The 12,333-nt window shown below is 36.0% G+C and overlaps 1 protein-coding gene across 1 annotated transcript in view; it reads left to right on the forward strand.

Moving 5' to 3' along the window:
- usp11 (ubiquitin specific peptidase 11) overlaps positions 1-12,333 on the forward strand; it is a 39,580-nt gene continuing 27,247 nt past the window's right edge. Inside the window, exons 1-6 of the mRNA XM_002663073.8 lie at positions 1-200; positions 3,314-3,423; positions 3,537-3,667; positions 7,643-7,760; positions 8,639-8,784; positions 11,592-11,653. Of these exons, the coding sequence (XP_002663119.3) occupies positions 91-200; positions 3,314-3,423; positions 3,537-3,667; positions 7,643-7,760; positions 8,639-8,784; positions 11,592-11,653 (677 nt within the window). The 5' untranslated portion in view covers positions 1-90. The remainder of the gene's footprint in view (positions 201-3,313; positions 3,424-3,536; positions 3,668-7,642; positions 7,761-8,638; positions 8,785-11,591; positions 11,654-12,333) is intronic.

The following is a 12,333-nucleotide window of genomic DNA, read 5'->3' on the forward strand; positions in this document are numbered from 1 at the left end:
GTCATTCTAACCGCTTCCTACTTCCTTCGTCAAAACATTCCGGTGTGTCTATGCGGCTCTAACGGCGCTTTTCGGATTTTAGGAGTGATTATGGCTGCGAACTGCAGCGCCGGTTCGGCCACAGAGCCTCCGGGACTCGAGACCCAATGGCGGGAGATCGACAACCTGAACCAACAGCAGCTCCGGGCCGGGGACAGCTGGTGAGAGAAAGTTCAGCCTAAAAACAAACAAACAAACAAACAATCAATAAACAACAACACCCACATCACAGATACATCGCTAACTCAGTTCTATACAACTGATAACATGCTTGAGTCTGTGCGGTTTGAGGCTCTTCAGCTTCAGTAGCAGGCTTGCCACTGTGATTGAGAGATTATAATGATTTACAGATCAAATAAGACAGGGAAACTAACACACAAGTGAGTTTTCAGGCCTAATTGATCTGTTTACCTGGTGGACAGCTTCTTAAGCGTCGTTACGTTCTGACAGGTTGGTTTTGTTTTGAAAGTCTGACGTTCACAACTGCCTGACTTAAACTCGGTCTTGTTATTTTACTTCAGTTTTCAAATGAGCATTTACTTCAACAAATGCTTGAGTTATTCGATTTTATAGTGCCTGAAATATTCATACACTTCCTTTAAGTTTCGCTTTCACCTCTGGAAGCAGTGACAGGCTGCTGTGGGAAAGTTACTTTCGGTTTGTGTTGGTTTCTTGGACAAGAAAGGATTGCAGTAAAGCTGGTTTTATATTCGCACATATTCAGACTTTCTTCTTAATAATATAATCTCAAATGAGTTTTCTTTGGAAACTTCAAATAGTGAAGTCATATTAGCAATAGGTATGGGAAGATAACCGTTTTCAAGGTATACCGCGATTTGAAAAAGTCAAGGCTTTAAAATCGCCAACATTTTCTTCATTACCATTCCTAAGATAACGTAGACTAACTATGTTCCGTACACTTACCGCTTTTCTGCGCACTCAAACGACCACTCCTCCGTCATTGAAAGCCAGATGAGCATGTTTGTGTGTTCATTCTCTGAGCAAATACCTCCTGCTCAATCAAAATTTTGATTTATGTATTTTGGACCAGTAATTTTTGAGAAAAGATGTAAAAAGTGCAGACTCCGCATGTGTACGGAAGATGGTAGGCATTAACGGTGTTCTGTACATGATTAAAACAGTGTTCTATACAGGGCGCATAACTTTAATTCACAGAAAAAAATTGTCGTTGTTTGAAGTTTTATTAAACACTTATGCCAGAATATACTATTATCATGTGTAACTTGATGGTAATGATATATTTAATATATTTTTATGAAAGTTTGCGATGAAAGAACTTAACAATCATTTAAGTTTTAGATCATGCTTATTTTATCACAGCATGACAATTTAAAATATTAAAACATTAAATTCATACAAGTTAATGCTAACTTAACAGACCTTTTATGAATGTAAACATCATCACTGATCACGGGCAAGAAGCGTTTGCAGCCTGTCTCTGATGAGGCTCTCTCTGGTGGAGAGTGGTTATCATCACTCACAACTGACATTTAAATATCCTCATTTCAAAACGTTTTTTCAAGAAAAGTTCATTTTTTGAACAATATGTGATAACATGCTATTTATTTAAAAAAAAAAAAAAACACTGTAACACTGTGTGATGCATAAATTAAATGCAAATGCATATTTTCCTTGCACTAAATGTCTCCCATCCCAAGCGACACTCACACCTTAGGCTTGCCCACTGTTCATTTTCAAGCTCATTGAATGGGCATAGCAAACTTCGGAAACATTTGGTAGAAGCGTCTCTGTTGTGATCGGGGATGAAAGTGTAAAAGACAAAGATTATACAGATATATAGCTTGTCTACACCCGTAAGTATTTATTCAGACATTGATGTTAAAAGGTCATCTGTACGGAACATCGTTGTGCATGGAATATGGTTAGTCTACGTTAAATATACAATTTTTTATTTACGTTTTTTTTTTTAGGACAACATATCTCCAACTTAAAGAACATGCAAAAATGGCATTTTAAATTGTAAATAAATCTGTGTTTTAGAAACTAATGAAAGCAGTATAAATTAATTGTTTCATTTGAATTATTTAGCCTGACATGTTTACTGTTAAATATTTTGCAGACCTTTAAAAAGAATATTTATAATAGAGCAGTGATCAAAATACCGTAAAACCGTGATTTTTTTTATCAAAGGTTATCATAGAGTCAGAATCTTATACCAGCTCATGCCTAATTAGCAGCCAATGTCTGTCAAAGCACAACATTGTCACAGTCAATGTAATAGTGCTAATGTTGATTAAAAAGGCACCTATGATGAAAATCATCTTTTGTAAGCTGTTTGGACGGAACTGTGTGTATGTATAGTATGTCCACAGTCAAATTGAGGTGATCGAAACACAAGAAGTCTCTTTTTTTTTTAAATTTCCATTCTGAAAACCAGATAAATGCTTTCAAAACTTTAACAAAGACCTATTTGTGGATGTCTGTTGGGTATGTAAACCAACAAACTTTAACCCCTGAGACAGCTGAATGGTAAGGTTGCACAATTAATCAAACGTAAATATACATCACCTTGTTATATTTCATTCATACAGGGCATGTGTCTTGTTAAAGGTTAACGCACATTCAAATGTTTCAAACTCAATTCGGGAACAATGTTGCATGCTAAAATGGTGCTTTTTATTACCCTGAATGATATAGAATTGCTGTTTTGCACCTAGGGTCTGAGAGTAGCGCAATTTTGATTCTCTGTATGTCCTGTACATGTAGTTGAATTGACAATAAAGCTGACTTTGACTTAATCCAAGCCTGTCACCGGCGCTCCCCCAAAATGTCAATATTGCAACAGAAACCAAAGTGGTAAACATATTTTTGGAATAGCTTATTTTAAATGTTACCAGACAGCGATGTTTATCTGGAGAGACTTTGATAGAAACATTTTTAAATGTAAATCCTTCAAAAAGGCTATTTTTCTATCAAAAGTAAACCTTTATAGATTTTATGTATTATTTATTTCTGTTGATGTATTTTTATTATTATCATTTTTGTCTTTATATAAATGTGATATTTAGAAAAGGTTGTAAATTTGATCTGGTTTTGCCATGAAACTGGAATCATTGTAATAAATAAATAAAAAAAACTTTCTTTTTTTTTTATTTTTTTTTTTACTTTTTTTCTGCCAATGGCGCCCTGTATTATTTGCATTAAACACATCCTTTGTCTTAAAGCTAATGAAATGATGTCTGCTATAGGCACACAGTGCTGATTGTGACCACTTTGATTATCTCTATTGCAGGTATTTGTTGGACAAGAGATGGTATGATCAGTGGAAAGAGTATGTGGACACTGGGGACCAAAATTCAACCTCCTATCCTGGAAAGATTGATAACACGGAGCTGTACGAAGGCATGTTTGTCATGTATATCATTCGATTTCATAGAAATCCCTCATAAAACCTTGAAAGTCTCTTTCTGTTAATAACTGTGAATGTTCTTAAAAGAGTTCTGTGTGTTTTGTAGATCTGGATTCCTATCGCCTGAAAGAACGACTGACAGAGAATGATGACTTTATCCTGGTCCCAGCAGAAGCCTGGCGTAAACTCTTGTCGTGGTATGACATGATGGACAATCAGCCTCCTTTGGAGAGAAAGGTAGTTTATAGAGACTGTTATTTTGTATCAATGTCAATGCTGCATAAGTAGGCCCACACAGAATCTGCGCGCTCTGAATTCAGCAGATTTTCCTCAGATTTCCGCAGATTTTCAGCCTATCATTAATTCTGTTTATTTACTTGAGTAAATGTGTGTAAATCTATATTTATTCAGTTTTTAAATTAATTACAGTAATAATATTGACTAATATGAAAATGCTCATCTGATTTATAGATATGATGTTCATCTGATATTACAATGCAGTTTGTACAGTAATATTTTCTGTCTTTTAGTAGATATATTACATGAGAGACTTGCTTTGTTTACCAAATAAAGTGAATCTAATTGGATTTGCATTTTAAAATATTTATTTCACATATTAAGGCTTTAGTTATGATACTCCCAAAATAGTTCGGCAGAAATCTGCAGATTTTACCGAAATTCTCTGCAGAAATGGCAAAAAACAACCGCAGATTCTTTCTGGCCCTGTGCATAAGTCACTCTAAGACTGATGGCTGGATTTAAAGGTCAAGTGAAGTGGCTGGAAATTAGCATTTTTATTTGATGTTTGATGTAATCTCAACTGAAAAATTAAGAATGGGCGTGGTATAGAGTAGCTCCTCCCCCTTTAATAAATCAGCCAGTAGCTTTTTGCTTTATCACAGCTCTGCCAATGAGAAATGTTGAGCTCAAAAACATCAAACGAAAACACCCGTTTTGAACATTATCGCTCTATTGAATGGGCGTCATCAGCGGTTATCATCTGATAGATATGTGCCAGTTGGGGCTTTCTGCACCACTAGTAGGCTCAGAAGGCTGTAATCATCCATCCACATGGTTAATCAGCTATACTAATAGAGAAGACTCCAGATCTCTTTTTACATAACTATTAAAGTTGGGTAGGGGTAGACGTTAACAAAATACAATTAATGGGAAATTTAATAAATAATTAAAATAATTAAATTCTTAAAAATTTTCGGGCGCAGCTTTATGTGATCTATAGATGATTAACCATGTAAAAGGATGATAACAGCCTTATGAGCCTACCAGTAGGCGCAGAAGGCCCCTACTGGCCCATATCTATCAGCTGATAACCACTGATAATGCTCATTCAATCGAGAGATAGCATTCGAATCGGCTGATGAAAAGCAAATGAGAAGTGTCTTAAAGGGGGCGGGGCATGTCAGATACTAGAGAGCATTTGATTGGTCAGAAGATTTGATGATAAACTGAAGTATTAGGCGTTATCTTCTAAATGTGAATTTTGTCATTGTTTTGGAGGACGCTAGCTTATAGATGTCCTTAAAACTAACATGCTGAAGCTAACATAAAAAAATGTTATTTTAATTTTAAGGAACCTTTAAGGGATCGTTTATCCATAAATGTCCTCACTATTTACTCACAGTCATGTGGTTTTTATCCTTTATGACTTTCCTTCTTCTGTTTGACACAAAACAAAATAAAGTGAATAATGTTGGAAATCAGCAGATGTATAGTATCTTTATTATAGTAGGTACAAAACGAAAATACTATTGAAGCAAAGACTATAGAATACACAAGACATGTCACTCATATTGTTTTGAATGTGGAAAAGTGTTACGGTCAATATGGCGAATGAAGCCCCGCCTACTTGTACATAAGCCAATCATCGATGAACCATCTACACTTGAGGACAAAAGTTTTCTAGCTTTGTAATCTGTATAAAAACAAGGTGAGGTTCAGTCCGTGCTGTCAAACGCACGTCACATGACATTGGACTTGTAAACAAAGAGTCTGTGTCATTTCTGGTGGAGATGCACCATTAAGACCAAGTTGTGAATTACTTCAGAAGACCAGCACGATCTGATGAGGCATTATCCAGATGATGAAAACATGTAGAATGGCCATAAATGAGATTTTGTTGTGATCTCGTTCCTTTTGAGTGCGCATGAGCATTAGCAACATGAAAATATGTTGATTTTGTTTGATTTAAAAGTATAGAAACTAAACTTATGAGACAGTTGTTGTTTAATTTTGTTGGTGATTCCAAATATGTAGTGTAATCGTAAGCTTGGCAAACAGTTTTAAAGAATTTGATGTTCCCCATTTAGACAAAATGCCTGAGCATACTGCCCGAGAGGCGTTTCAAAGATGGCTGCAGAGTGAAATGACTTGCCTTAAAGGGACTTTGATGGAAGTCAATGGCTGCTGCGTTCCAACATTCTTCAGCATTCAACATTTCTTTTTGTGTTCAACAGAACAAATAATCTCAAATAAGTTTGTGTGAAATGTCCCCTTAAATAAAGACTTTTTTTCACATGGAAAAAAAAAGGTGAGAAAGAGAAGAACAAGTTAAAAGCAAAATGAGTGCTAATCTTCCAGCTATGGGCTTTAATTTAGTGTAAATCACAAATCCAAGTGCACTCCTGTTGTAAATTTAGTCATCATCCCACAATTTATAACCATTTATTTGCGCGATATCTTAAGATCTAAGTCTAGTATTATCTTGTGTTTGGGGGTTAAAAATATATGTGATCTATTATGATTTACTAATGTTTGGTGATGCTACAAATGTGACCCAAAAGAAATATGTGTGTGTACTGTATACACGTTCTTGGTATTGTTTGTTCTCTAAAGCCCTGCTCACACTGAGATTTCAGCCATGATTTTGTCATCTGAGACAAATTTGGGAAATCCTAAAATATATACAGGCTAAAATCTGTGATCTTTGATCGTTGGTTTGACATGTTTATTGACAGCCGCTTAGTGCCCGTTGTGATCAGATTTTTCCTCCGATGAATTCTGGCTGTGTCAGAAGATTTCCGACACCTTCCTGCAGTGTGACAACTGCTGTGATGAGCCTTAATCCAAGAACCAATAGGAGCAACAAATTGATCAAATGACCACGGGGAAATGTTTTTTTTCTGCTTTATTTATTTATTAATAGTCGCTGTGTGCAAAATTGCAGCTACAGATTGTTTACGTTTCCTGTAAGGACTCATTTCAGAATGCACAGGATAGTGAAAGTGTCACGGGTGGATGACGTCAAACTCCGGGGGTGTTTTCATTCATGTTTGGCAGGTTTGTTCATTGTCGTTCAGTCTGACTTTATGACAGCTGAGATCTTCAGTGTGACACGGGAGCCATGTTTATGCCATCTGACATTCTACAATTGTTCAGGATTATAAAAAATCGCAGTGTGAGCTGACCTTTACCCGAAACAAGTACATACTGCAAGTTGAGACCTTATTTACAATGCTTAATAGATCACATTTTTAAAATAGTTACGTTATTAGTTTCAGTTCAGGCATAAATTCTCAGCCCATATTTGTAATGTTTTTATCTTTTAGAAAGTTACAAAAAGATAATTCAGTTTTTTACTTTAAACATTTTCTGTAGATGGAGACCAGACGCTGACACACTCTTATTCAGCAGAATCACCATTCATGTTGTACTGAAATTAAAGTGCACCTATTATGCAGAAATACTTTTTATAAGGGGTTTAAATACAGTTGTGTGGCAACAGTATGTGAATATAACCAGCTTCTAATGGTAAATATGTATTCATTTTATTTATTTTTTATTATCATGCTTCATAAAAACAGTCTGCGGAAACACTGATTGACTTTCTACCTTTGTACATGTCATTAGAGGGGGAAAGCCCCGGCCATTAGTAACGATCTCTCCCATATTAGCATAGGACGTTAAGCTTGTTTTTGAATCTGCCTCTATGCATTTGTAGCTCCACCCTTTTTTGAAAAGAGCACAATCTCATTTGAATTTAAAGCGACAGTCACCAAAATGGCACAATTAGGATCACAACCTAAAAGAGGAACTTTCAAAGAGGTGTAAAACATTAAGTGTGTTATATCGAGATGAATTTTCACATACACACTCTAGGGACATCAGCAACATATTTTGCATCTTGTAAAAAGGGGCATAATAGGTCCCCTTTAAAACATGTGTGAAAAATGAAATGAAATCTTCTTTTTCCAGGTTGTTGATCTTCCCAGCACTGTTAAAGTCGAGGTCTATCCTGTGGAGATCTACCTCTGTCTCTCTAGCAATTTGGAGAGCACTGTAACTGCACAGTTCAGTCGAGCTGACAAAATACGTGAGTAAAATTTCATCATTTCTAGATTAGTCAAAAAAATATTCTGATAAATGTCTGATTAAAGATTTCCTCATGTTAAGGGCAGCTTTTTGTATTAATAATACAAATAAACTTTTTTATACTTTTTTTATACATTTATACTCCAGCAAAGAACATCATTTGTTTAAAACAGAAATGTCACTTTTGCATTTACTGCATTCTTACTAAAAAATGCATTTCTTGTATCATAATCTTACTGACCTCAAATCTTTTGAGCAGTAATGTTTGATCTTAACATATGTGTTTAACTAGATGAAGGGAAAATGCTTTTCAAATGCTTCTTATAAGGTCATTCATTCATTTTTTTTTTCGGCTTAGTCCCTTTATTAATGTGGGGTCGCCACAGCAGAATGAACCGCCAACATATCCAGCCTATGTTTTACGCAGCGGATGCCCTTCCAGCTGTAATCCATCACTGGGAAACGCCCATACACTCTCACTCACACACATACACTAAGGACAATTTAACTTACCCAGTTCAACTGTACCACATGTCTTTGGACTTGTGGGGGAAACTGGAGCACCTGGAGGAAAACCACACGAACACGGGGAGAACATGCAAACTCCACACAGAATTACCAACTGAACCAGCCGAGGCTCAAACCAGCGACCTTCTTTCTGTGGAGCGATCGTGCTACCCACTAGCCACAGTGATGCTCCTTCTTAAAAGTATCAAATGTTTATCTAAAACGCACTTGATTACGAAATGTTATTCTCACACTCATCTGTTTTACATTTGGCATGAAGTTATGTTTTTGTAAAGTGATGTGTGAAACCCCTCAGGGCATTGTCAGCCTTTAATATCTGATCTACAGATCTTGTGTTTTCTTGTCTGACAGATGCTATACATCAGAAGATTCGACAGCATTTTGACGTGTCAGAAACTGCTGAGAGCCGATTGTGGATGAGGAGTGTGGATACAAGCTCGGAGAGGCTACGAAACCTGAACATGACTGTCCTAGACTCCTGTCTCAGCTCCGGCATGGTAATACACACACACACACCTGCAGTTTACACTCCTAAACACTGATTATGTTATGTAACCATTTGGTGACATTTACAGTAATGAGCCCAGCCAGAAACCTCGCCCAGCGGGTTTAATAACTAAATCAGCATACTATCATCTCAGAAACATTGAACAAGAATTAGATGACTTGTTTCCAGTGAGGACTTGTGGTCCATTTCCACTGAGTGGTACGGTATGAGTTGGTACGGGTCACCTTTAGCAGGCTTTTGTTTCCACTGCCTCGCTTACACACTGCTTAATACGCACAAGAGAGCAAAAGGCAAATATCTTTACATATGAAAAAATTTAAATATTAAGGATATATATAGGATATAATAAGAATAGATATAGGATATAAATATAAAGGATTTAAATATTACAAAACATATTATTTTCTAGCCTACATAAATATGAAAAATCACTGCTTTTATGTCTTCTTCATCTCGGGAGGCTTTTTCAGTTCATTCATAACAATTTGCTTTTGTAAAATGTTATTATTATTAGCAGTATTATTTAATATATCCATATTTATATTTGTTTTATTAGAAACAAGCTTAGATTTGCCCACCTGCAGGTTTTAGACCATATGGGGCACAGCATGTGTTTTAGGATATAACTCAGGTTTTTGAGCACATTTTGTTATTATTATTCATTTATTCGTTTGCTGGAAATTAGAACTGAATTTAAAAATAGTTTTGAAACGAATATTTGCTCTTAACACACAAAATTATTTATTTATAGACTAATTGATGTTTGTGCATAAAGGTTTCCCTATCCAAGAGCGAATGTGAAAGTAGTTCCATCATCTCTCATTCTCACACAGTAGATGCTCTGTTTAACAGTTTTCTGTTAAAAAACTGTTAACTGTTTGCTTGTGAAATGCAAATTTTTTCCACTTAGACTTACTTTGCATCCTGTAAATAGGCAATGCACTCTTGGCGCGACGCAGCTGGCTCTTAAAGGGAATGGGAGAAGAGACTCTAATTGGTTTATTCTCAAAACACACCTATAACTCATCAAGAAAATAAACTCAACCCTTTTAGACCATGCGGCACGGCGCAAGGCAGATTTCCTGTCCTTAAATTAGCAAAAACGCGTCCTGACACCCCTGAAAGCGTTTGCGCCCTGCGTTTTGCGCTCTGCACATGGACCGTCAAAATAGAGCCCATAGACTCTTATAGTCTCCGATATGTTACCACTTACAGATAAACTACACACAGCTTACATTTAGTCCTTATTTGGGTTCAAAAACAACACATAGCCTCTCATCTGCATCTTTAATCTTCAGCGGCACATGTAAGGTTAACATATTGTTAAAAAGTAATTCTGTCATTCCGAGTTCATAATAGTCCGAAAAGTGATAATAATAGTTAAACATGGCAGTTTGTTCATGTTTTAGGTTGCTGAAATAATCATTTGCTCCTTTGTTTTGTCGGGCTTCTCCTTTGTTTTGTTTTTTTGCACGTCACTTTTGCATTTGTCCGTTTCTGAAAGGATCGGATGTCAGAAGCACTTTAATAATAATGCACACGTTATTAACATCAGCTCAAGAAGTTTGCTTTTTCAAATATAGACACGTACGCGAGCTCTCTGAGGAAAGTGAAACCGCCCGTGCTGTAGACAGACTTGTTAAGAACAACAGGGCACAGGGTAGATTCTGCTGTTCTTCTTGACTTTGTAGCTGTTCATCAAGACGATTGCCCGGTTTGTTTGAGCTCAGGTCGACCATGGCTCATTATTATATGTATATATTATTACGGTGTAATGCCTTAGCTGTGTATTTAAAAAGGAGGTTTCCTTTGTTTTCATATTTCTGGCTTGTCCACGAGCTAGTAAAGTATCTCTGTAAAGCAATAGTGTTCAGCTGCGCGTCTTGCTCAGCTTTTTGGTACCCTTTTGTTGTGCTAGGTACCCTTTTGAAAGGGTACCCAAAAATGGTACAGTAAACTTTGCTTATTGGTGCCATTTGACAGTGGAAACGGCCATAAAACCATATCGAACCATAGCACACCACTCAGTGGAAAGGGCCATTAGAGAAACTTGTTCATGCTTTTATGACCAGTAGGGTAGATTACTGTAATGGACCGCTAATTGGCCTTCACAATAACACAGTCAGACAGTTGCAACTTATCAAGAATGCTGCTGCCATTATTCTGACTAGAAAATCAGAGCACATCAGACCTGTCCTCAGGACTTTAAACTGGATCCCATTTACATTCAGAATAAATTCTAAAGTATAATTATGGTATATAAATCACTAAATGGCCAAGAACCTCAATATATTACAGATATGCTCACTGAATACAAACCTAATAGATCACTCAGATCTTTAGGCTCAAGTAAACTACACCCCCCGACTGCTGGAATCAGCTTTCAGAGATGATCAGATGTGCTCCAACATTAGGCACATTTAAATCAAGACTGAAAACACATCTGTTTAGCTGTGCCTTTACTGAATGAGCACTGTGTTACATCCGACAGATCGCACTATTATGTTTTTCGTTTCTATTTCAATACTTTAAAACCTGTTTTGACACATTTTAATCTGTTTTTAATCACTTTTATTATTTATTTTTGTTTTTCCCTATACTTATTTTGTGTTTCTTTAATCCTTGTTTATGTAAAGCACTCTAACTTACCATTGTGTATGAAATGTGCTATATAATTAAACATGCCTTGCCTTAATATATGGACAATGCCTGCTTCTAGCACTTGTAAAAAATGAATGCTCCGTCATGGCCACCCATGTGCGTGTGTTGTTCTGACATGTTCTGCTTACTCTACAGACGGTGATTATGGAGATCAGGAATGCGGATGGTACGTGGCCTACGTCCAGGCCTCAGATCATGTGAGTGTATAGACACCAGCTTCCTTCTCTCGTGTACCAGCACTAGTTCCGTTTCTGTTTTGATTGGGTTTATGAAAAGTCTGGTGTCTGAAGCACTAAACTACCTCGTAAATGTCATCAGAGCCTTTTTTTATTTTGGTAATTAATTTTATTTTATTGACGTTAAATGCATATCAGTGTGGCACAGAAATATTTAATGTTTAATGATGGAAAGGTTATTTGAAAATAAAAGAAACCATATTATCTACACTCGCTGTTGAATAGCTAATTTCATGCTAACTCTCATGTTTTTTTTAATGAATGAAGATCATATTTTTAATGCTAGAGGTCAGTGTTTGTACAGCATGTTTTGGTGGTCTGTAATGGTTTTAATTTCTATTAAAATTTTGGTTAAATTAATAAAAATGAAATATGCACATTTATTTTACTCATAGAAAAACTTTAATTTTTAAATTACATTTTTTTTATACATACAGTTCTTGGCACATATAAGTACACCCCTCACAAATCTATCTTTTACTTTACTATTTTTAATAGGAAGCTCTACAATATTATAGTTGTGCATATATATTAGATTAGTCAGTACTGAAGAAAAATCTGCAGCTTATCTAACTAAATAACTCACGATAACGGTCCAAAAACTAGCACACCCAAATTTATGTTACAGAACAATATAAAAT

This window comes from Danio rerio, chromosome 8 (assembly GCF_049306965.1).
Source record: "Danio rerio strain Tuebingen ecotype United States chromosome 8, GRCz12tu, whole genome shotgun sequence".
NCBI classification, from domain to species: domain Eukaryota; kingdom Metazoa; phylum Chordata; class Actinopteri; order Cypriniformes; family Danionidae; genus Danio; species Danio rerio.